The 26,444-nt window shown below is 37.3% G+C and overlaps 1 protein-coding gene across 3 annotated transcripts in view; it reads left to right on the top strand.

Annotated features, from left to right (window-relative positions):
• The window catches only part of PCCA (propionyl-CoA carboxylase subunit alpha), a 300,837-nt gene that overhangs the window by 30,079 nt on the left and 244,314 nt on the right, over positions 1-26,444 (top strand). For all 3 annotated transcript variants that reach the window (XM_030036718.1, XM_030036719.1, XM_041128639.1), the window contains exons 5-6: positions 17,998-18,111; positions 19,631-19,684. In XM_030036718.1, the coding sequence (XP_029892578.1) occupies positions 17,998-18,111; positions 19,631-19,684 (168 nt within the window). The remainder of the gene's footprint in view (positions 1-17,997; positions 18,112-19,630; positions 19,685-26,444) is intronic.

Genomic DNA, 26,444 nt, shown 5'->3' with positions numbered 1-26,444 from the left:
TCATATCTTTTAAATCAATGTTAGCTTTTACTTGATAAAACAAGGGTATGTAGAGGGTCTGCAGCTACCTTAAATATGTCAGTGTTCTCTGTAAATATAAAGTTATGACCATAATGTAGGGGAGGTTTTAGCTGTGTGAATGATTTATTTTTTTTGTAATAACCTGAATTTTAATGGTAAACCTGATTTTTATTTTTCTTGTGATACACTTACAGTTGAAGTGTAATTTCTATTTCATTTCTACTTTAAAGAGTTTTAAGAATCAGCCTTGAATATGGGTTAAATTGAGCCTGAATTTTTGTCATGTGCTTCTTGTTCAGTATGTGTGGAGCTCAAGATTGACAGATAAACTTGTAGACTGTGAGCTCTGCAGTAGTGACACTTGCTGACAGCAGTTTCCCATTTACTTTTTTTTTCTTTAGAGAAAATCCTGTAGTTCTACTGCAAGTTAACTTCAGTAACTTAAAAGAAAGATGTAGTTTTTATAAGTCTTAATGTGTCCAACTCAGCATTTGCCCAATAGTAAAGTTTGTTTCTGTGCCAGTCTTTTGCTTTTTCTGCAGAGTTTTCTTTTACAACTTAGCCAACAAAGAAGTATGTGTGTGTTTTCCTGTGTTGAACTAGTTCTGAAAGCTAATTTTTAAAATTAGGCTAATGAGATTCAAGAAGTGACACTGCTGTGTTAAAAGATTTTTTTTTTTTGTAAAGCAATTGTCATAGCCCTAACATGAAGAAATTTAAAGTTTTTGATTTGAAGATAGGCCTTTTCAAGAAAGTCTTCAACTGCTAGAATGTCATATACTTCCATCAGCTGAACTAAAGCATACAATCGCTACTACAGTTTTCTGCCCTCAAATTTCTGGGAGTAAAGCTAACACATTAACTATCATTGTAAATTCATTTTGCAGGCATGCATGCCTATGTATTCTCTGCACCAATATTTTTTCTGCAGAAGGAATTTGAATTGTATGACTTCGAGCAGTTAAGCCAACAGTGGCCTTCTCAGGGCGCAAATTGATGATATATTCTTTAAGAAGTGGTGCAGTAAGTCTGGGATGAAGGTGGCTGTTTGTTTTTAAGTTAAAATAAAAACTTCACACACTTTTGTGATGAAGTTCATCATTGAATGACATTTCTAAAATTTTTTAACTTTGAAGCATGTTTGGAGTGATGCTTTATGGTCTGAGTTACTTGCTTCCTTTCTGTCTTAAATGCTCCACTTCTGTGAACTAAACCAGCAATTTTAGTTATTTGATCCCTCCTAGCAGCCCTTCTCTAAGTCTAGGAAGGAAAGCACTGAGGTTGCATTCAGTGGAAAAAAAAAAAAGTTTTCTGTTTTTTGCTCGTAATTTTGCCCTGGTTGATGTGCTAGAGACAATAGGTTATGTTTTATTTTCAGACTTTTTGGTTCTTGAAGGGAAAAATGCTTTGAGTTCTGTTGTTGAAGCATGTGGTGTTTAACCTTTCTGGGCCAAATTGTTGTAGAATCACTTCTCTCTCATATTTAGCATGATAGGTAAGGTTGGTAAGGTAAGGTTGATAAGCCAACCTTAATGTAAATTGTGCCAAAGAGGTGAGGAGTGTTGGTCACAGACTTGGGAGTGAGAAGTCTGTGTGCATGTGTAGACTAGAAGCTGGCTTTTGTTAGGGTGGCTATTTTGACAGGAAGCTTGTGAAGAGCTCTTGGCTTTTGAACTTCCTTAGTGATCCACAGCTGCTCTGAAAGGTAGACTTCAAATAGTATATATGTCAGGTATGTAGTGCAGCCACACCTAAATGACTTCATTCAGGGTTTTTATGGAGCTTTGCATTTCTGTTGTATTTGCACTTACATATACATTGGAACGTGTCCTCTGAGTTTCTCCTTGAAAAATGTTATGCTAACGTTATCTGAAAAGGAGCCTGTAAGTTGCTGCCTGTCCTGTGCAGCCCCACAGGAGAGTACTTTGAAATGGGACAAGGGTTTCATTGTGAGCCTATGATTATATTTCAAACAGTCTGGGGCAGCAGAGGTGCAAGAAAGTGTATGTGAGGGTTCCTGCCAAGTTCAGGCTCAGTTGTGTGGGCAGGCAGTTGCTGGATGCTGCACTAGCAGGCCTGTAGCAGCATCATCCATACGTGCAAGAGAGCGCTCTGCTGCTCTGACTTGCATTGAGCGTTGAAAGTGTCTTCAGCCGGAAAAATACAGTGGAATGGTAGAATGTGCATCTTCATGCTTGCTTTATTTTTTTTGCTGTCTACTCTTTGTTTGTTTGTTTCTATAGTGCTCTCTTTTGGTCTGTAGTTTTGACTGTTTTTCTGCTCTCTGGCAGTAACTAGTAGAACCACATGTTGTTGTGGAATTCCCTCATGCTTTCCCCCCATATTCTTTCAGTCTTGTTTTCCTCTCCTCTCCCTCAACTGTTCCATCAGTGATTGATCATATTGTTCAATATATGGTGTATCATTGTGCAAGTTTACTGATGGTGAATGATCTACGTTGGGTAAGAAAATTGAGTGTGTTACAGACCTAGAAGCTGTTGTATGTTGCTCCCTCCTCATTCCTTAGCATAAAGAACAACTCCTAGATTCTGCACTAAGTAGCAACTCCTGGGCATTTATCTATTGGAGGTTACTTTATTTATGTGTCTAATTGGACTGAGAGATCTGGAAGGATGATGATACTGATTTGGAAGTAAGGAAAGTGGTGATCTCTTCTGAGAAAGCAGCTCTTTTTATTTTGCTTCTTGACTGATTGGCTGTTTATTGAAGCAGGATTGGCTATTTATTGAAGCATGAACATTGCTTTTATGAATATTTGCTTTCTGTCATGCAAAAAGCAAACTTTGCCTATGTCAATGAGTTTCAAAGCTAGCATTACTTCTTCCAGAGCTCTGAATGCATTTATATTGTTTCAGCAGGAAGGATGCTTAAATCATGAAACTGAACTTTGAAACTTTAGATGGGTTTATTAATTTTCTTCTTAAATCAATGAAACTTACCTGTCCTTTTCCTCCCCTCCAAAGAACCTAGTTTGTTTTTTTTTTTTGCACTTGAACCCTCAAGATGAATTGCCTTGCTTTCAGCACGTCCTTTTCTGCCAGCCTATATATACATGGTAAAATATATGAATATTTGACATTTACAGTGTTAAAACAAAAAGCCAACAAAATTCATGAAAATCTCTGAGAGCTGCATCTTACCCAGGTGGCCTGCTGTTTGAAATATGACTCCTGGTGTGTATTGTACTCTTAGCCCTAGGATTCAGTAATGAGATTGAGTGGTATCTTGCGTGAGCACTTCTGGATGATTGACAGTGAGGTGATGTGAATCATCATTTATCAGGATATTATCATGCCTACCCTTGATAATTTCTCCCTGCTGTCTGGGGAGGTGGTGAAGACAGATAGGACTTTGTGATGTCAAAGTAATTAGTGTGTGTTGGTTTCCAGCTGAACAAACTGGAAACTAATGATCAGGTAAATGAAGATGAAGTACATTAGTGTAAGGATGAAGGTGCAAGGACCTTGGGGAAGAGCTTATCAAAATTTCATGGGGGTTATTTGAATATCTTACAAATTGTGCAGTTGCAAGCAATATTTAAACTACTAAAGGATACTTCTACAACAGTCTATTTACATGTCCTTTGTTGTTATCTCTTCTAGTGAGAGGGTCAGCACTAGGGTTAAGGACATCAGACTCTCTGCTGTAAGGACTGGGAACTCCTTATGATTTTCATAAAATCCGAGTAGTGAATTTCCAGCTAATGGCAGCAATTTTGAGTTAAATGATGTTAAGGAATCCCAGTGTACACTGAAAAGGTTGGGTTTTCCAGTGACTCTTCCCATTTTAAAGGGGGGAAATTACCATAATTTGGCTTCTATATATTTGACCCATGACTGGCTCAGTTATAGTCTTAAAATATTTTAATGTTGCTTGGTACATATGTAAATGTCTTAAAATAAGTGGACTTTGCAGTATAATCTGTGATGCTGCACAGGCTATTAACGAGCAAGGTAGTTTCTTGGTGCAAGTTTTGAAAATTTTATGCATGGGTCATTACTGAAATATTTTTATAACCTGAAAGAACCTTTTGTGTAGGTGTGTACAGTTATGCCAATGTTTCAAATGATGCTTAATGTACAAGAGCAGCTGAATATAATTGCCATACCAACAGCAAGTGATCTGAGGGTTTCTGTAGTTAATTTTATCACATGTGATTAGATATTACTAATTGTAATTAACTGATTGAAAAGCTATCTGTTTTACATGCTTGCTTTTCAATTATTAAAATGGTAATTTACTCATTGTCATTTATCAGTAAACTTGTATTAATATGCCAGGCTGCCGGACACCTCCAAGAATAAAATACCTGTGACAGCAAAGTTTCTAATTAAAGCCTCATGGCAAAACTATTCTTTTGGCTAATTTTTATGTATACAGCTTTCCTCTTTTTATTTCAGTTGCTTCTTTGGTGAAAGTGAGTGGGCTAGAATCCCTGGCAGGAATTTGTTCGTATTAATATGGCTCATCAGAGACATTATATTTAATTGGAGAGCCTGCGGTATAGTCGCAGGAGGCTGAAGGGAATTATTTAGCATTAGCAATGGCTCGTCTGGGAGTTGTGCACTAATCAAGGAGCTTGTGTGTTAACTGTAGGGATGATGGGAGTTATGACGATTATGACATGTGAGCACATGTCTGTATGAGAACTGGACAGGCAATGAGTTAATCAAGAAATATATTAAACGGCTCCCATGCTGCTTCATTATTACTCTGTACAGAGTGTCTGTCAGATTGTGTACTTTAACAAAAATAAAATGAAATCTAACAAATAAATGTTTTTGCAGGTAAAGTTACTACCAGTTTTTTAACAAAGAACCTCTTTTCCCCTCTATTTCTGAAGTGAATATGTGCTTTTAAGTGCTGTGTTGAAAAAGAATAAGTGAATAGTCTGAAAAATGCATTTAAACATGCGCCTTGACAATCTGTACTCTTTGTCTTTTGTCAAATGTTTGCTTTCAGTAAATATGAATTATTTCCCACTTTCAACTAGATGTTTAAAACATCTTTAAACTTTTACATAATTAATAGCTTGCTAAAATATAAAATTTATTTTAATGTTAGCAACTTAGCTTCAAGGAGACAAAAATGCTAATCTTCTCCACCATCAGGATGCTCCAAACCTTGCAAAATAAAAAACTGAACACAACACCCCCTAACTGTAGTGCATGGACTGTTTATATGCCAGGTAGACACATTCTGTGCCCAGCATGGTTAGAAGCATCCATTTCATATCCATCATGAAATTATCAGTTATGCTGGAAAAATCCATATTTAGAGGAGATGGAACTAATAAACCGAGCTCACTTAAAGAAAAGTTGCGTAAACCCATAAACCAACTGAATTATATCTGTAGGCAAACATCCCAGAGCTACTGGACAGGTGAGCGTGTGCACTTTTCCTGCTATTGTAAGCACTGCCAAATTTAATAAAACTTTCTACCAAACTGTAACCTTCATGTATTAACTTAATTAAAGCAGTATCATGGCTAGTACCCAAAGTGTTAACCTGTAGGAGGTTGTTATTGAAATCCATTATCTGTGGAGTCAGTATTAGTGGTCAGCAGCAGCAGCAGAAGTAAAACTGCAAGTAAGACCCTCCCTTGGGTGCTGTGAGCTCAGCAGGTTAAACTGTCAAAGCTTCTTAAAGGACGGATAGTTAAACCCCCTGGAGTTATAGGTAAACCAATCATTTGCTGTCAGCAGGAAATATGACTTTATTTAGCAGGTTGGAGGGGGGAAAAACCCAAACCTAAATGCTAACAGGAAAGAGGATTTAGAAGGAACCGTTGCATGAGCGTCTGTGTTGCTGTGCTATGTAGATTCCATGCAAGTTGGAAAGATTTTTTTTTTTTTTAATTCCAGGCTTTTTTAAAACAGGAATTTATTTATATAGAAGTTTACTCCAGTGTCTTATAAAATTATATGTAAGGTTGAGCTAATTTATTAAACCTGTGAATATTATCTATATTTTGTGAGGAATGCAAAAGCTTGTACTTTTCTTAAAAACAGAAACAGTTGCCACCTTACAGAATTAGGTTGGTTTTTTTTCTTCAGTGTTGTGCAGGTGTTACCTGTATAGAATGTAATTATCTCTTTTTACCACAATACCTATATATAACATTGACCAAGTGTACTATATTTAAGATCTAAATATATATTTGTTAGAATTTGTATGTATAGGCTGTAAGTATTTATGATACTGTAATTGAGCTAGTCTGATAGTGGTTACTTCCCATATTTTCTAGTTTTTATTTAGTCTTCAAAGGTGAAGATCAGGAGCATTTGACTTCGTACTTCTTAAATTCTTGTCTCAAAAAAGAGAATCCCCAAAGTGATAGCTTGTTATGGAAGGATGTGAAGTAGGTGTGGGAGAAGACCTGACATGTTGCTATAGTTTTGTTTATTGGAACAAGAACTGTGCTTAAACTCTTGGTGGGGGGAACTGTGTAGTGGAAAGAATGAAGTGAAGAATGCTTTTATATATCAAGATCTGTTTCCTCAATACATGCGTTGTTTTTAGACTAAATCTGCTCAATGTGCTGAAATAATAGTCATAAGATTAATGGAATACAGTAGAGACTAAGATTCTGCTTGCTATCCTTGAGTTACCTTCGGATGGAAAAGTGTGTATCATAGGAAATCAGCTGGGAGGTGGAAATGTTGTCAGGGAAAATACTCAATAGCTTAAAAAACAAATGCAGGATTTTCCTAGGGGCATGCTAAAACAAAATCTTTGTAATTTGAGATGTAGCTATGGCAGAACTCTGAGGGCTGTAAGAAAAATAACTTGTTGAAAATATTTTTGTCAGATGATCTGGAAAAGGATGGGACCACATGAAGTCTGGTGTCAGCATCTGTGGTTGGATTGTCCAGTGCTGGTAGTAACTGTGTGAAAATTGTATTTAGTATTTAGACAGTGCAGGTTTTTTTGTCCGTTCCTGCCCATTTGTTAGACTGTGCACAGTCCTCACAGATTTGGTGAGCCAGCTGCTTGTCTATACAACCGTTTTCAAGCGTATGGATGTAACATGTAACACCAGATATGCGCTTCTTCACTTAACATATGGGTAATATGTTCAGCATTGTAGAATACAAACATATAAATTCTCTTTAAGGATGGAATGGAGGTTAGTACAATGGTCTAATGAACAATAAATACCTTTTTAAAAGCGTTACACCATAAGATGAAACTTGAGACACAAATACTTTTTTCTGCCCAGTTTAAGATTTTCTGTGCAGCAAAAACAGTCTTGTGCATTGTCTAGCAGTCAACTCTGGAACTCTTCATCCTGTAACTTAGTTCTGCTGATCTGCTTTTTATTTTTTTTTCTTTGGAGGTCCTCGCCCCTGGCTGTTATCTAGTTCGATCCTCCTTTACAGAATACATTCCGTGCCCCCCCCCCCGTAATTCTTTTTGTACGTGACTTCGGGGTCTTCTGTGATTACTTTTATCTAGTACTATGTAAAATTGGCTTAAACTTTCTTTGAATTCAGGGCTGCAAATACTGACAGGCTCAGTCATAGACCCATTTTTAAAATGTAAGTCAGGGCTAGTGGTTTGTGGTGGGTTGACTGTGTTTTATAACAAACGCTGCTCTGTACTTTCTTACTACGTTTGTTGTAACAGGACTGAGTGGCTGTCAAGCAGATAGGATAGAAGTGATTACACTTCTGCCATGGGCAGGTATGATTTCTTGCTAAAAATCATATTTTTTAAAAAGGCAAGTCTATTCTGAAAAGGTATTTAACAAGTAGATTTCATGGGATTTCTGGCTTACTGTGTTCTGTGAGTTCCCACAGCAAGCATGCTTGGTGCTTTTTCTCCGTTACACAGTGTTTATACTCTTCATCTTGACATCTGCTTCTTGGAATCTCAGGGCTGACTTGTCTTTCAAAAGAAGACTTTTGAGGGTAGAAAACTTAGGATGGGTTATATATAGAGGACTATCTTCTTCAGAGTTGTCCTATAATGTAATGAATAGTTTTAATACACTGTCAGAAAAGTAATCTTGTAGAACTGTAGAACTAAAAATTTTATTGAAGAACTAACAAAGAATAATTTTTAAGAAATCTTGAGTATTCACATCAGTGGAATTTTGAAGGAAAAATGCTCTACTCTTGTGAATGTTATGTAATAAAGTGAGTATTTAATAAGGCATTTGTAAGCGTTGAAGATTCCATTAAAACATAACCTTACGCTGGGCATGATGATAATTTTGAGGTTTCATGACTGAATTTTTGTGGTTTATTGTAGGTACTGCTTTAGTACTTAACCTTAGTGGAAAAACTCCACTCACTAGGTACCCAAAAGTGGATAAGGGGTGTGTGTATGTACATATATATATTTTCTATGATACATATATATATTGCATAGACATAAGGAATATTTTCTGTGTTTTAGAAAACCTGTTTTTTTTTTTATTTTCTTTTGTTAATTATTTGACATTTTAGATCTCGTTTCATATTTTGTCTAAATTTCTCTAAGTCCAAAATATTTCTGAAAGGACTGTTTGTGCTCTCCTGTCCGTTGTCATTCTTTCACTATATTGGATCCAATGATCATGTGGCTGGGAGATGGTTTAACTTGCTGATCTGACAGAAGGTTAATTTCCCCTCCCCTTAGATTACTTTTCTGCTGGGTCTGTTCAGTTCATTGATCTGTCTCAGCAGCATTGTAATTGCTAGAGCTGAATGTGGAGGAGAGTTAGGGGTTGGATCATCCTTTGAGTGGCAACTTATATTGGCATAGAGTGAGGCTTACTCTGAAACGTAATTACTGTCTCAATATATGGTTCGTTTTGGGACAGAAGTTAGTCCATGTTGGGAAGAACTTAATTTACTGTAGGGTCTGTATCTTGCATTGCTGATTTTTGTTTTGTTTTGTTTTTTTGTTTGTCCTCCAGGTTGTGTTGCCTTGAGCTGATGTCTATACTTTCCCTCTCACCTTTCTTTTAAATACTGTTGTGTAGTTGGAATGCCAGGTGAATTTACCTTGCCGTTGCTGTGGACTGTTCTCTCAACCCTGGAACCTGGTTTCGGGGTTCCCTGGCTTTACTACCATCTTTGGATGCCGGAAGCAGTTTCTGCAGTCCATTCATCTGTAGGCAGGCAGATTTGGAAATTAGACAGGAACCTCATCTGAAAGGTTGTGTACTGTGTTCATCCACCTGAAAGAGGAACTCCGTATGAATTGAGCTGAAAATGCTAGATAGGAGCATGCTACCAATGCACATGATGTGTTGCTTTGTAACGTAGCTGAGTTTAAGCTACTTTTTCTGAATCATGTATGTCTTCTGGGGTATCTAGTTCAATTAAGAGCTAAACCTCTACTATATGAAGTTCTGTAACTGGCTACCCTTGCTAGCATGTGATGCTGTTTTCTAGACCTGCCTAACTACTAGTTTTCCCATTCGCACATGTCTCTCCCATTTAGAAAACAAAACAAAGAAACATGCATCAAATGCATTCCATGGTGAGCTTGTTTTTGGGAGAGGCAGGAAAAAGAAACAGCATGAGAAAGATCGGTCCTGTTGCTTTGCTAATGTGCTTAGAAAGCTGAGATTCCACTAGGGGAAGGCTGACATGTGGGTGCAGATGTGTTTGAAATGCAGAGAGGCTACTCAAAACACTGTAGGGCACTACTATTTTGTTAACATCACTAAAAGCTTAATTCTTTTTCTAAAACAGTTCAGTCACATACGCTGCAAAGATGAAACTCTAGCATCCACACAGACCATGGTGGACTGCTCTAAATATGATGAATTCCTGAACTCTTTCAACAGATGGAGACTTTTGCTTTGGTAAACAGATTTCTTAAGTATCTTCCCAAGTTGTTAGTGTATGCTCTGAAGTAAAATTCTCCCGTTTCTCCTAGGCACTTGCTCTAGATAATATACTCCAAAGTAAAAACAGTCTGCAGAGGTATGAGTGCAGTAGCTAGCTTGCAGACTGTTTCTTCACAGCACCCCCTAAATCAGCAAAGGTTGTTTTGAGTGGCTGTGCTGCTTCTAGTCTTCGCTTGGGTGAAGAAACTCGGTAGCTGCCCCACCTGTCAAAGGTGGCTGCCTATCAAAGGGAGCCATGAGTGGAAGGAGACAAGGAGAATGCTTTTCCCTCAAGATTGTGAGAAGTGTTTTGCTATTGAGGCAATGAGTTGGAGTTGACGAATGGGACATTATGGTTTTTTCCTCCTGATTCCTCTACCTCTGTTAATCCTGCAGTTCATGCAAAGGTAAATTAGTAAACGAGATGACTATTGATCTACCTTGTTCCACTTCTACTTAAGTTATTCTACTAGAGAAAGATTGATTGTTCCTGATTGGTGTTGACTAAAGCATGTGGAAAGTTGTGATACAAACCAGCCATTTAATTCTGCTAAATTTTCAGTAGCAAACGAATTATTCTTATTAGCTAATAACTGTGACAGACTAGTGTTTTTTGTCTTCTAGAGCTTTAAGCAGGTTTTCCTCTCAAAAAGAAAAGCTGCTTGAACTTGAAAAGAAGTTAAGCAACCTTTTATTTGTACTTGTTGGCTATCTGCAGATAGACTTGATAGGCTAAAGAAGTCTTGTTTTAAGAACGATTGAATTGTTCTGAATAGAAGCCTGTAGAGACAAGCTTTCCTAGAAAAGGTCCAAAAGAGCATACTATAGAGACACACATCATACCTTCAATTTTCAATGTCTGGCCAAAAAACCCACCACCTTGTTTTAGTCAGCCTAATAATGGTCTTCCCAACATTCAGTTACGCAGAACTGAAGTTTAGCCAGATCTGTGCTTTGAAGTTTGCATGAGACACCAAATTACTGGTTTCTGGTCTTTACTGTTTTGGAAGGTAAAACACAGTAAGCACTTGAGATAAAATTCTGATGGAGAAGCCTTCTTTCCCATGGGTATTCTAGAAGGTGCTTCACTGGGAAGTTATCTGCCAAAGAATAAGCATAGAGGAAAAGGCTTTAGGAGCCAAAGCCATTCTGGAAGACTCTCCTCTAGATTCTTATCTGTGTTGTCTTCAGGACTTCGGAGGCATTTCCTTGCCTGTTCCAGCAAACAGAATTCAGTTTCAGAGTATCACTGCATGACAGCCTTAGTGTGGTCTGTTTTTCATAGTACAAGTCATTAGGCCTCTAAATACAATGGGGAGTCCTTTCCTGTTGATGAGGTCTTTGTCAAGTAAAATTGTGTGTCTTTTTAGCAGCCAGCAAAGTTCCAGAGCTTCGTTCATGGGAGAGAGAATTTTGAGATTACTTTTTCTTTTTAAGGTTACAAAAATAAATTCATGTTTATATAAGTGAGAATGTGAACAGATGAAAATCTTTATATGTGTTGAAAAGTGCATTCTCTAAGTCTTGGTTAGAAATGCAGTCTTCCTTGCCTGGTTGGTGTTTCTCTTCTCTTAAAGACTGTTTAGTTCAACCTGGATCCTTCCATTTTAACTTCATTTGAAATTTGTGGATTTTTGAGGCCACTAGTAAGTGAGGTGATGGCTGTCTTCAAGTTTCGACCAGTTGGCAAACCGAAGGGCAGGATGGGGGAGTACAGGAAAGGGTGCCAATATATTGCCCCCCACCCCCGCCCTTGGCTTGTGTCTGCTAACCCAGGATCTAATCCTGCAGATGCAAACGGATGGGCTGTTTTGAGAGTCATTGTAGACTCAGAGGGGACTGTAAGTAAATACCCTTCACCAAACCAAATGTTTGAAGGCCACTTAAGAATTGTTTTACCTTAGTTCCCACCTAGCTATTTGTGGGCCATCAAATTAAAAAAATACAAGTTTTAAAATAGGCTTGTAGAGAAATCTACTTGTGCTTACTCTGTAGGTTGACTTGTTTATTTGCATAAATTTTTATTTAGGTCTTTGAAATGCTGAGTAAAAGTAAATGGGGAAAATATGGGATAGTTACGCTATTTATGGCTTTCACGGTTCTGCTTTTCATATGGTTTAGAAGTGTTTCCATTATTTCATTTTAGGGTTAAATGCTGTAATCACGTGGCAGTATTTCTTTGCAGATACCACTTTAAAGGCTGTATGAATACTGCACACTCACTATGTGCACAGATTTATTGTATTATTGGTGTGCGTATTTTAGTGTGAAGCTGCTAAAGACACAGGTCAGATGAAAGATGTGTTTTTGGCAAAGCAGTAAGTTTGAACCTTTTTTGCATCCATTTGATTTTTTTTTTTTTTTTTTTTTTTAAATTCAAGACTGTTCAATGCCATAAGCTTTTTGTTCTGTTTTGTCTGTCTCTTTTGGCAGTGGTGCTGACAAGATTCGAGGTGGTTGGTTTTTTTAGCTACCTTACAAAGGATTTACTCATTAGCCCTATTTTATGGGTTGAGCTAATTGTGATTTGTCTTGCTGAGCGGTATTATGCAGTTTGGGCCAATTAAGTGAATCCACTTACACCAACGGATGTTGTTCCAATGTGTAATATTGATTTGAGCTATAAAAGGAGAATGACTTGTTTGATTAGATTTCTTTGTCTAAACAATGCTCGAGATCTTATCTAGTGTACCAAACAGAAGTGTTCTCCTAACTGAGGTTTTTTAAATTGCTTCTTAGGTTCGATTAACACTGTATATGCAGATATAACAGTTTCCCTATATATAAATTCTGAAACACTACAGAAGAATTTGGGGAAAAATGCATCCTGCAACTCAGTATAACTGTCTCTGTTGCATGAATATCAACTTGCGTTGAGACCTGGGGATGCGTAGGGTGGCTTGATCGGAAAAACTGGGACACTGGGGAATCCCAGACGTTCACCTCCTCAGAGATAGAGGAGTGGGGGGAGTGAGCGTGTGTGTGTATATGTGTTAATTAGGCATTTACACTGAAGCAAATGGCATCTGTCACATGATAAACATCAGAAACTGGTGAAGTATATAAAATCATCTGTGGAAAATATGCAGGTGATACTAAGCACTCTGTTAGGAAACACGTGTAGTTTTTTTTTTTTTTTTTTTTTTGTTCTTCTGTTGGCTCTCATGACAAAGTCAGCCTTTACTTTTTGGAATTAGTAGATGAGAATCACTATAAAACAAATTGGGGAGAAAAGTACTTCTGTCATGAATCGGATCCATAAGAAGGTAAAAAACTCTGGAGTCGCTGAATAATTATAATGCTAGGGATCTGTAAATTATCTTAGTGTTTTTGATTGTTTTATACATTGCATATGCACTGAAAATAAGTGTTTTAGTTCTTTGCCTTAAAATAATTTTTCAGACATTCTACTTCCATACCAAGAAAACTTTTCTGTGTTTAAATGTTTAGGGGCATGCATATGTAAATGTGACGTGTTTATAATATAGATTTCAACTAGCAATCTACAGCAGTTGAATGACTCCTGGAGAAGGTTACCTTGATTCTGCTGTGTTAAACATAACATCTCTAGGAGTGCTATGTATATTTTAGGTAATAAGCTATTCATTTTGATCTCTCAGTGATTATTATTTGAGATACAGGTTTGATTAAGGGGATAATTCAGTAAATTCAGAGTATGGCTGGGCAAGAGAGCATGCTGCTGTCAAATTAGTACATGTGCCACCCTCCAGGGTAAAGGAGAGCTAACAAAATCTAGGTAATTTGGGTACTTACTAGCTCTGATTCAGTGCAGTCCTTCTAAATTGGGTTATCTCCTGTAAAGCGGATATTGAGTATTTTTGTGGTGCTTATATCCAAAATTTTGGGTTATGGGCATATTTCTCTTCTGGGATATGATGCCATGCTCTGGCACCAAACCTGGTTTATAAATCCTCCTGAAATACTGAAACATGATGTAGAAGAAGGATCTCCAAAACCAATCACTGCTACTGTTGTTACCCCCTACCACACTCTGCACCCTGAGAGCTGCTGCAGCCTGGAGCAGCGCTTGGAACCAGTCCAGGCCGAAAATGGCTGGCTAATCAGCCCTGATGGACTCCTTGCTTTACACGCCTATTTGCTGGAAATGCAGTGAAGAAACACAAAGCTGTTCCTGTGTAAAGATCTGGCAGGATTTACTGGTTTAGGTACCTTGCCATGAAGGTGGCTCCTGGACCTAAACTACCTTTGGAAACAAGTGGTCATTTTTGTGTGGTTTGCTTCTGAATTAATAAGCTTGTTGGACTTGAGCTAGTTCTTGTTATCTATATGTGGTCATGAAGAATTGTGCAATAAAATCATTGTTGTACTTCAAATTGTGTCCAGCTGCCTTTGTACCTTAATCCAAAAGTAGTTACACTATTTAAGAGTATTCATTCTAATGTTCTTCTGCTAGGACTCCTTGTTAAACCCAGAGTCTTATTAGTAGCTTATTTGTCATAGAAGCAGAGCCAAAGAGGCTGTGATGGGCTGGTTGCGTGTTTGTGACTGATTTGGGTTTGGATTTCCAAAGGTGTAAGAAACCTATACACGGATTCAGATGACAAATTTAGTCTGTAGTTTTTGAATTAGGTGGAGGTTCTGTAAAATGATGGTTCAGTAGGTTTTGGTGAATCTCTTGTCTTATTTCTGTTGTTGCTGCAATATAATTAGCCCTTATGAAATACACTACTTCAAATATACAACTTTTACAGAAATTAAACTGCTTTTACACAAATAAGCTGTGTCTTTTCATGATTTCTAGTTGTTTGTATTCTCTAACATAACAGGTCCTTGTAGCTGCTTGAAATGTATCTTTTGAGGCACAGGTAGCCCAATATGATTAAAACTTGCAGTACAAACCATTAAGCACTTCAAGGTTTGTCTGCTTTTCCAGCCTTTGTTGTTATCCATTCATGCTTGAGATTGCAGGGTCAATTCCAACATTTATGAAGGAATTGCATTCCTTCAAGAAACTCCTGGGACTTGCTGCTTTGTTTTGTTGACATTGTTTTTGTAAAATAAAACAGAGAAGGGAGAAGTTCTGAAGTTTTAGCTGTGGTAAGTTAGGGACAAGTTTTGAGTACCTAGCATTGTGTGATTTAAGCACTTAAGCAACCCTTGAATTTGAAAATAAATATATTTGAAACTTGTAGTGCTTGAGGAAGGGGAGTTACTAGATTCTTTGGACTGTCTAGAAATACTGCATTATAAGTCAGCTTCTGCAGAAGAAAAGGCTTAGTGAATTACTGTGAATTGTGTGCCACTTGGTAGTAAGCTGAGTTTCAGCTGTCATGTAGATTCAGATGATGGCTTTTGTTATAATGTTTGCTAGTAATTATGGTTAGTGTAATTATGTTTCTATATACTATACTGTAAATTCTGTAGTGTATTTGTGTTATGGTATTTAGAGTATTCTGCATGAACTACAGTGCATTGTGAAAGAAATTAAATGCTTAGAGAGGGGAATTGTCATCATGAATCACTAAGAAGAAACAGATCTCTATTTCCAGATTATATGTGGACTGGTTTAATCATATTTATAAAAAAAGTAGATATGAGAAGGATCCATAGATTGAAGAGCTGCCACTGGAACCTGAAAATCTGGAGGTTTTGAACTAGTGGGGAGGAATGGAGACTTCTTTCTTGTCCTTGAGAGATTTGCTTGGTGCTCTGTGGCAGTGTATCAGGTAACATGAACGTGATATGGCTACTGTTTTGCTGTTTTGTTATATCCATGTGTGGTATATTAGGGTGTATGCAAGGCTGAACTGGCAGTGAATTAGAGAAGGCACAAACAACTTGCAGTAAGGTAAACAAGAAGAAATGGATTTGCCAGATTACAGGGCAACGTGGGACAGAAGGAGTCAAAACTCTAAAGAGTTGAAGTAACAATGAAACATTTCAGAAGGGAGGAGAAAATGGCGTGGGAAAAGTGCACAAGACTGTTTATATGTATAAAACCAATGGTTTTGCAGTATCTTCTATGGCTACTTCTGGTACTAGTAGGACTGTTGGTGCCTCAGTGTGAGACGTGTGTGGGTTTTTTCTCTTGATACCTAAAAATAACTAACTATATTAAGTTAGTCCTTTTCTATAAGGAAGCTTTTGGTTTTGTAAAACATACATGCTTAACTATGCTTAAGCTTGAATAACTCTGTTTTAGACATGTAAACCATGTTGGAATTCAAAACAACAGCTTTAAGTATATAAATTGATTGTGCGAATAAAGACGTCCAAGGGCCATGCTGTTTCTTGTACTTAGTGCTCCAGGAAGGATGACAGACAGGCTAATCTTGATAGCATTTGATCAAAATAGATTACTGACTTAAGTTGCTGAGGTGTACTTACTAAAAAGCATTAAAATCCTGCTGCATGATTGTCTGTGCTAGTGCTTAGGGTTTTTAGGTTTTGCTTTGTTTTTAATGTGAGGCTAATGCTGTAGTGGTAAAATAAAACCGTTGTGACTTTACAGAGGCAATAATTGAAATGTGAAATGTGGCAATTCCAGGGGGTTATGCGAACTCTCATATACTCGAGTATACAGCAAATTCAGAGCTATTTAAGAGATGGCCCCAGAATGAAACTTGGAATTGGGTGGCAAGTTAATGTTCCTTCCTGGTGATAGGATTAACTTTTGCAAAGTTCAGAAAAATGTCAATAAAAATGAAGAAAAAAGTAAAATGCTTAATAAGTGACTCCTGTGCTTGTTATACATGTTTGATATACTTACCTGTATATTTATTTCTCATTGTATTATTCAAAATATTGTTTGATTACTGCTGGCCACTGTTTCTAGATGATTTTTTTTTTTTCTGGCCTTGTTTCTTCTGAATGAGTCAGTAGTATATAGTGTATATATATATGAGCCAGTGGATACATTACTTCTAACCTTAGCTTGTCATACTTGACAGCCTTCATGCTATTGCAAATAAAATTCCTTTTCACAAAGAACAAAATTTTGTGTTCATAAACTAAAATGTTTTAAATGTCACGTATGTGAATACTCATTTTCTAAAAGAACACCCTTTTTAAACAATGTATTCTCAGTTTTGAATGCTGAAGATGATATAAAATATTTAATAAAAATAACTTTTAAAATTGGTAAGCATTGGAAATGTCAAACTGTTAGTATAAACAAGTCTTACTGACACATAGCTAATATAATCTTACACAGTTTAAGCAACGTCATGCTTTCTCAAATACATACTGAAAGGGATCTCACAAAAGGAGAGCAGAATGAGGAAAAAATGATTGATTTGTTTCTCGGGTCTGTCTGAATCTTTAAAGGAAAAGTATTCTGAACTCTGAAAACATGTTGAAAACCAATCTAAACTTTTGTAACTTTTTCTTCAAGGTAAGCATGCATATGAGTTGTAAGTAGACTTCTAACTTTAAACCTAACTTCTAACTTCAAACCTAGCTATTTTATTATTCCCGGCAAAATGTTGGAAGTGCTCATCCCTTTTGTATAGTTCAAATTTGACTAAAAAATGTTTGGCAAATGCATATAAATGAGGATACAATGGATTAGGAATCAAACATGAGCCTGCTTAAATAATTCTCAAGATTTTCTGGTTCACGTGTAGTGATATTGAACTCTTTAGTCATAGGCTTTAATTTGTGCATGGTGCTGACCTGATGCTGTGCAGGGACACTCACTGCATCCCTTCATTCAATTCACTCTAATTATCCCCAACTTCCTGGGGAGCCTGCTTAGAACTGGTCATGAATGTTTGTTATTAAGTATTAAGATATTAGACTACCCTGGTTACATGTAACAAAGTAGTTTTTAGTCTGAATTTACATATAGATGATCAGTATAGGAAGCTGAAATTATATTTGTCATGATTTTATTTAATCAAATTCAAAATAATATATTGGAATAATAAAACATTTTGACAGTGACTTAAGCTCGGAGTTAAATGAAATGAGATTTAATGTTATTGTGTGAGTTCTTGTATGTCAATGTTGGTAATTTCAGTGTGTATTTTAGAGTGGTTATAGTATGTAAATTATCTTTGAAACAATCAGATTTGTGTGCATATTTCAGGGTGATGGTAATTATTTTCGCTGGGAGCATCTGTTAATGCAGAATATTGCCTCTTCAGGTTCATGTGAAAATGGCGGACGAAGCTGTCTGTGTTGGCCCAGCTCCCACCAGCAAAAGCTACCTCAACATGGATGCCATCATGGAAGTCATTAAGAAAACCAGGGCCCAAGCTGTGAGTCTGAATGAGTCTATCTGCTGCAGCTGTTTCATATATAGAAAGCAGAAAAGCCAGAGTTTGTATTTTTTTTTAAAGGTGTGGGGGGGAAGTGATTGAATATGCTATTCCAGTTAGTTCATGTCACATGAGTTAAATGTGTCTGAAATCGCTACTGGAAATCAAAGGCTTTGTAGCATCTGGCAGTGCTGGTCGCTGATCCTGCAGGTGGCTGCTGGATTCAGCTTTCACACCAGGGAGCAGCTTCAGTTCATTTCCAAATTTGCTGGGGGAAAAAAAAAAAATCCCAATTAGTTTTGAGCACTAACCCTTTATATGCCATAATGGCTTTTTTGAACGTTTTACAAAGTGTGTCCAAAAAGGCTTTTGCTTAAACTTAGTTTGAATCACTTTCTAAATTATAGAAATGTTATTTGCAGGAAGGTGAGGTAAATGGTGCATCCCATAATTATTTTTGTTTCAGAATGTTTACAAAATGCATGTTAGCTTATATGAGTAAATATGGGCTATTCTGCCTTTCTCCCTCCAGACTGGCCAGAGATTCAAAGCTTAGCAGGAATTGGTTGGAAAAACTAATGTGTAGTCATGTTCACATGCCTAATGTTCTTTGTTCTGTCAGTGAAATAAATGTATTATTCAGAGCTACTGTACACAAAGCATTTATTAAAATAAAATTTGATGGGTGTATATGAGCAACATTAATTACCCTGGAACAGTTTGGATCAGCATTGTAATTTCTTTCAAAGAAGATGTTTTGGTATAGTGCTTTCAGGGGCCGAAAACTTTCATATAAAGAAAAAACTATTTCATTCCCTCTGAGTTTCTGAATATGGAACCCAGTTGTTCAGGCTCTTTAAAAAAGGGGAATAAAATGGCTTATACTTTGTTTCTCAGAGTATATTGGATCAAGAACCTTATGTGAACTGCAAAAAGTAAAATGAAAACTCTTTCTCACACTCCTCTCAAGTAATTATGCTGGGTGTATATTGGGGTGTGAATAGCAAACTAGGCACATAAGGATGCATGGTTTAGACTAATGAGACAGTAAGCTATGTTCTCCAGCAAGGGTCGCTAGAGGTAGAGGAGGCTTATGGCTGTGGACCTTAAGACCACTGTTGTGATCAGTACTAGAAATATTTTGGGATGAGAAATACTTTATACTGGTTACTGAGAAGAGTGTGAATGAGCATATATGTCGAATGAGATAAACGTGGCAAAACAGTTAGAGCAGAAGGCAAAACACCAAAGGGAGTGTGTCCATTGCTCTCCAAACAGTACCTTCCTCCCTCGTTAAGTAAGGAATGTTTGTTTCAGAAATAGCAGTTCAACCAGTGAGTCTTTACAGCTTGACTTAGGACAGACAAATCAGTGTGTGAAGACGTTTCTTAAGGTATTCAACTAATTCAAATGCTTAGTGGTCTACTTCACATTGACCAGAATCCGAAAGGGTGCAGGGAATTTGGTGTCTGGCTTCGGAACTCAATCAGCTTGAAATTTTTTTTTTTTTTTTTCCAAGGTACACCCAGGATATGGATTTCTCTCAGAAAATAAAGAATTTGCGAGGCGTTTGGTAAGTTATTTCTATTTGCTTGGCTGTGAATGATGCACTAGGTGGCATATATTAATTCCAAGGTATATGAGGAAATCAAGATACCAATTCAAGGCAGATCTAAAAGATACCTTAAGATAGGAGACTTCAGAGTGCTTTCTGTGCTTGTGGATTTCTTGCATTTTGAGGGTGTAATTGCAGCCTGTGTTTTCTTTTGGGAGAAGGGGAGGTGCCTGCTGGTGAGAACTTTACCAAGGATGTAAGAACCTTTTGGCATTTTCACTTGTGCCTGTACTGTTTGTGAGGCTGCTCTGTAAAACTGGGTCACTGAAATGATCTAGGTTAACAGTATCTGTTTTTAAGTGATCATTTTGGTGATTCGTAGCACAGCTGGTGAACAGCTGTATCAGCAGCCCTGAGAAGGTGCTGAACTGCACTTTCAGGATGGGAATAGAAAGCTGTTTAAAAACTGGCTTCTCTGCTGGTGGTCATGTATTGTGGAACTGCATTCTCTGAAAGCACCAAAGAGAGTCAAGAGGGTGCTGTTTTCACTTCATGTCTGAATTTATAGAAATTATTATTCACAACCTCTTTATTTCAGTGGGGTTTTCGTATATCACGGAAACTGATATGTGGCCTTTTTTTTACTGATTCCCCCCCCCCCCCCCCCCCAAAAACTTTCATGCAGCTGCTTATAAATTTGAACAGTGCTAGGAGAAAGTTATATGCACAATGTTTGAGCAAAGTCCTGAGTGGATGCAGTATGTGTAGTCACTGCAGATCGTGTGTCACAGTTTATTGGTTTTGCTGAGAATAAGGAAAAGCACATACTACGCTGAAATTTCCAGTGAAAAGCTGTTGCAGCTACCAACTTTGTTATGGAGTAATCGAACCATATAGCTGAAAAACACCTTGTTTTACAGGCAGTAAGATAAATTCGTTGCTGGTTTTGAGAGTAATTTTCACCTTTTTGATTCAGAGTAGAAAACACAGATGAGGAGTGTGATTCTATAAAATGATATCTCTTTTGTTCTTAGCATTTGTGGACTAGCTCTTGCTTCCACATCTCTTCCTTGACTATGTCTCTTTTGGCTTGAGTTCTGATTGTAATACAGACCGTTACTATTTAGTTGGTTATTTGGTGTGAGAGAATACCACCTGCTCATTAAGGAGACTATTTGGGAATGAAATCTCAATTTTTTTATACTTTGCAGTGGCTGTGCTTTTTTAAAAGTCCCCAGATAAAAACAGGTCCAGGTCCTCTGTGATGCTGAATGCATCCTGCTGGTTGCTGGGTGGTGGTGATGTTAAAGTTGAAAGGAATTCTAAACACTTGGCATTTGCCAGGATTTACCAAATCTGGGGTAATCTCTTACATGTTATTTTCATGCAGTTTAGCAGCTTTCTTTTATCACTGTTCTGCTTCATGTACCAGAGCCTCTTTTTAGAGGGAAGATTCCTGGCTTAATTTATAACAAACTGTGTTCCCATTGGATTAGACCAGTAGGATAACTGGCTTTAGTTGGCAATTGCTGTTTTTTTAATAACAAAAAAATTAATGAAACAGAAGTGCTCGCTCATGCTATTTTGGTGCCAAATAGCACCAAATTAATATTTTGGTGCCAAACTTTGAAATTTGATAGCTATTACTCTAAACTGGGCACATTTCCTGGTAATCTGGTTATTATTTGGTGATGTAAATTACAATATTGGTGACATGACAATCTGGAACACTTTTTTTGGCAGGATTAAGCAGAAATGGAAGAAGTACAAACATTCCTGTAAATCCCCTCCCCCTTCCTATTTCTCATCTTTTCACTCAAATCCTTGGAACAGTGAATTCCTGAAATAATGTGGTGACTAGAAGCATGTTCAAGTTTGGGTTAGTGCTACAGTCTCAAAATAGCTTTTAATTATGTTTTGGAAACCTGGTGTGTTCTGTTCTCTAAAAATATAATAAAACAAGGTAGTTCTACTTTGTTTTCTGAAATGCACTATTTAAAGTCTCAATTAAGACATAATCATGCTTCCCTTCATGTCAGTGGCTCTAGAATATCAAACCCCTAGTGAGAATTGGTGAAATGATCTTTTTTTCACTGAGGGCTGCTTATATTTTTTCAAGACCCCCTGATTAATATATTTAGGAGGAAAACTTGCCTGCTGTTTCTTTTCTTTATTAAAGCCTGTAACAAATGTTACAAAACTGTTGTGAAGTTGCCAAAGATGTGGTTTTGTTCTGTTTTCTTTCTTCTTATCCCTTTCCTTGCACATACACTATTTTGTTCTTTTTCCCTGAAAGTAGTGATGAAACTTGTGAAACCTGGGTTTATTTCCTGGTGTGCATCTGTACTTTTAAAACAAACTACCTAGATTCGGAAACAGAGAAATACACTAAACTTTCTAAACTTGCCAATCCGTCTGTAAGAGTGGTAATGAGCTGAAAGCAAAGCTTTGTCTTCAATTAACACATGGAGGGTCAGTTCACATGTAATCCCACTGTGCGTGATTTGAACAAAAGCATGTCTTTTTTGTTCATTATTGCCTAAATGATTCATGGAATAGCACACAGATACAGACAGTCCTTGTGAAGAATTTGATGGATACATTTAGAGTATTGAAAATGACTAGTCTTTATTTTTTTCCTCTTTAGAAACTTAATTTTGTTCTTTCTTAGAATGGGGGAGAGCCCAAGTAAATGGTCTGTTGTTTCCAAAACAAAATTTCCAAAAAACAATCAGTGGGTGAATATCTGGCATGTTGTTCATTGTGATCCAATAAAAAAGTTGGTGCATTCAGTCCCCTTTTCGTGTGTATTTATTCTGGTTGCTGTTGATGGCTGACAGACAAGGGATCCATGACATTTTTATTGATGGCTGACAGAAAAGGGATCCATGGCATTTATATCAAGTGAGTCTGTCAAAGATTTCCTAAACTCTAAGATCAATTTCTTAAAGATTTGTATTTTAGTATGAAATCTTTTGAAAAACTTTTAAGATAATGCTGATAACATTAGTTATTATGTAGAATAACAAAACATGGGTTTGTGCAAGTGAATGTAGTTCTTTAGAATCTTACTTTGCATTCTGATTTTTCATTCAGCAATTTGAGCTATCCAACTTGGAACTCTTACAGTGCCTTATAAAAATGATCTGTACATTGAAGTTGTAAAATTCAGTACATAAGTTGTTACTTGTAGTTTATGCATGCAAATATATTTGCATGTAAGTAGTTTGCTTCCTTCAAGGAATAAGTCTATAATATTCAGTATTGACATAAATCAAAAGGTGCAGTTAAAATCTATTGCCACATTGAAAAAAAATAAATTGCTAATATCAGAGCTACAAGAACAATTTGTTCCTTCATATTTTAGAAAAATTTGCTAGTGACCTCTGTATTTAGGTTAGCTTGCTTGATGTTTCCCATTATACAAAATTAAAGCAGACCCTTTCTGAGAATCTCTATTGCCTCAGTTGTCTGAGGCAGGCCTTTGAAATTTGTCAAGGAGAAAGCCCTGAGACTAAGATGAGCCTTTTGGTTGGGCTGTTGTTGAAAGATACACTTTTCTGAAATTGCCATTTTCCTTTCCTTCCTTGCAAACCTCCAGGACAGCTGTTGTGGTGGAGGGTGGGAGTGCTGAGTCGGGTCTCTTCACATGTCAAATACTTTGGGATTGGCCCGTGGTACCAGTGACTATTTCCTCCTTTTCTTACCCGGGTGAAGAAGGGAATTGGGGAGGAAAGAGTGAGAGAAACCAAGCATGCGACTGGGTTGCACGGTCATTATTCCAGAGTCGGTGCTTCTTCCTGTGGTCTAGCTGATGTTAGCAGCAAGTAGGAGTCTTACTCCTGTAGTTGAGTTTATATATGTTCTTGCTTCCTGATAATGGTTAGAAGCTTAAACCTTGATGCATGGTGTCTCAGTGTTGCAGTTGCTCATAATGGGATCGGTTTCCCCCTTTTTAATTAAAAGAAAAACACAAGTGAACTTCCCCTTCCTCTTCTGCCACAAAAGTCCCTTGGGAAGTTACTGCTTTAAAAAAAAACAGCTAAATGAACGCTATTCCTTTGCAAAGTGTAGTATGAAAAATACCAGTTTGCAGGATTTGTATCTTCAGTGTATTTTGGTCTCTTGTATGTATGTATATGATAGAGCTCATAGGTGGTGCATTGTGGTGTATTTTCCCCAAGAAACCTATGGAATTTGTGCATAAAATAATCTCAAAATGATGAGTTAAGGTTATAAATGCAAGCTTTATCTGGAATATTCTTCTTTTGAATGCAGCCTTGGCAATACTATCCTGATGCTCTGTTTCTTGATGCAAAAAAAGCCAGCCACTACCTTCTGCCAAAATGCCCTCCTTGCAATAGAAGCTGTAAACAGGGTGAGACAAAAGGATTTGATTTTGGAATAAGATATGGACCTTTTCGGAGTTGCTAGTGGAACCTGGTTTTATACATCTTTTGTGCCCCTTTGGCAACTACTGTTTGGCATGACTAAGGGGAGAACAAAGCAGCCAGCACTATTTCTCTTTACCTTTGAAGCTAGATTAACATTCTTGGTGGAATTAAAAAAACCCAACAATGTATTGTCTGAAATAAATGGGCAAACAATATAGATGGAAATGGTTGATCACATGTTTGTAAATGGCTGTTAAGTTTGAGATGGAAAAGGTAGAACAAATAACATATGTCATCTTCTGTAAGGCGACAAATGTCTGACCTGTGAAGAACTTTGTGCAAGTGGATCCATGGCCCTATGCACAGCTAATTATGGGACTGTCACCCTTCAAAATGTAAACTCTTAATGGCAGCAGTATTTCCTTACAATTGTTGTGCATGGCGCTGTTATTTGTAAGCAAATTGTGAAGTTCCTTTATCATGATTCAATGGATGTTACATTTTTGAGAAGCATTTGGTATGATTCTCATGCTGTTCTCACGTGCATTGGCTTCCTACCTGGCAATTCATGTGACTGGTTAGCATTTGTGCTTTCCAGACTGCAGAGTGGTGGTTGAAAAAAGGCAGCTTTGGAAGTTTGGTGTCAAGAAGCTGCTTATGACAGAGATTGTATCCTTCAAGGAGCGGGGCAGACAGAGCTGTTAATGTGGGTTTCTTACTCTGTCCTGCAATGCATAGTATGTCATTGCCTACCAAAGCAGCATAGTGCCTACCACCACTGCCTGTGATGGCTTAAGGTGCTTTGTCTGATGGAGACTGGAGACTATGCTCTTACTGGGTAATAAAGGTTAGGCAATGTACTCATCTAGGTCAACGGGTCACCAATTTGCCCCCCAGAAAAGCTCTGCCTATGAGCCTGTAATGTTGATGGGTGACTACTTACTGTTCGGAGGCAGAATGCTTCTGAATGTTACTTGTATTCTTGTATTTAATCCCAAGTAAACTTTTTTCATAGAAAAAAAAAATTAAATCATCTTCAGTATCAAGTTGTGTGAAATCCATGGGAGGGACAAATAGTGCACGTATTAAATCATGGGCAGTATTTGTCAGACATTACTAGTCCTCTGCTAGTGCATGTGAGCTAGGAAAATGAAATTGAGTCATCCGAACTATCTGCTTAGACACTTCCTAGTGTGAAAGTAGGAAGACTGTATTATTCCTTTACTGTAGAAAACTTCATAGACCTTTGCTAAAAGCATATGATGGCTTACGTTGTGCCATCAGCGTCCTGTTTAAGATTGCCAACGCTACAGAACAAATTGATGCCAGTTCTGCTCTATTGCAACTTCCAAAACTGTATCTTGAGCAACTGCTGTATATAGCTAGAGTACTTCTTTCAAGTGCAGGCTTTTGTCTAAACTAAGGAAAAAAAAAAGTCTCAGTGTACATATCCACAGGTCTTGTGGATATACATGTGTATAACCTATATGCATGTATTTAAAGACACGGGGTAGTGTTTTGCCAAAGATTTGTGGTGTTTGTGACAAAAATGCTCTCCTTCCTTTTGATTCTTTTGCCTAAACTCCATAATCTTAGTGTGTTTTTTTCTTGATCTTCTGATTAGGCAACTTCCTCTGACATGGCAGTCTTGACCTATTTGTATTTGTTTTTCAGTTAGAGTAAGCCTTTATTTGTAACTTGTGTTTCTTTTAAAGGTACGTATTTTCTTAAAGTGGCTTAGGTTGAAAGCTTTAACATGTGCAACTGTTCTCAGAAAAAACACAAACATGAAACCTCTTGATTTAAATAGTAATGTCTGGCAACTTGAGACTCTCAGTGGATGAACTGTGGGCTTGCATGACTTCTGGAATGATTTAATGCTGTGCATGTGATTAAAGAATATATTAGAGTGATTTTTGCCTATCTGGACTATCGTAAGTCATTTAATACTTCCCATGAGATGCCTTTCAACAGCAGCACTTTGGCACGCTTATTAGGGTGTGTGGTTCTGCAGATGAATGGATTTGTGGAATCCTGATTTGTAAAAATTCATTATTTCTTGACATGCAGTGTCACTGCAATAGCACTTATTTCCAGGCTTACAGGAATCCTTCACGTTGCTTCTGAAATGCTTTGTTCTGTCTTCTTTTTTCACTGTTGCCATGTCTGATTGTGGGAACAAAAACTTCTTGCTCTGTTTCCACAATTGCAATTATATTAACAACTGTATATACCTATGTTTTTCCTCATTGCAATAACAGAAGGCTTGCAAGCATAATGATAGTAATTCTTTTTTTACATAGGTAATACTGTTTCCTTTCACTTTCTGCCTTTTTATTCTACTATTGATTTGCAGCAATGCAGACTAGCTTGTCTGGTTATGG

The sequence above is a fragment of the Aquila chrysaetos genome, chromosome 14 (genome assembly GCF_900496995.4).
Source record: "Aquila chrysaetos chrysaetos chromosome 14, bAquChr1.4, whole genome shotgun sequence".
Classification (NCBI taxonomy): domain Eukaryota; kingdom Metazoa; phylum Chordata; class Aves; order Accipitriformes; family Accipitridae; genus Aquila; species Aquila chrysaetos.
Note: the sequence above shows the minus strand (reverse complement) of the source record. Positions and strands in the feature narration are given on the sequence as shown.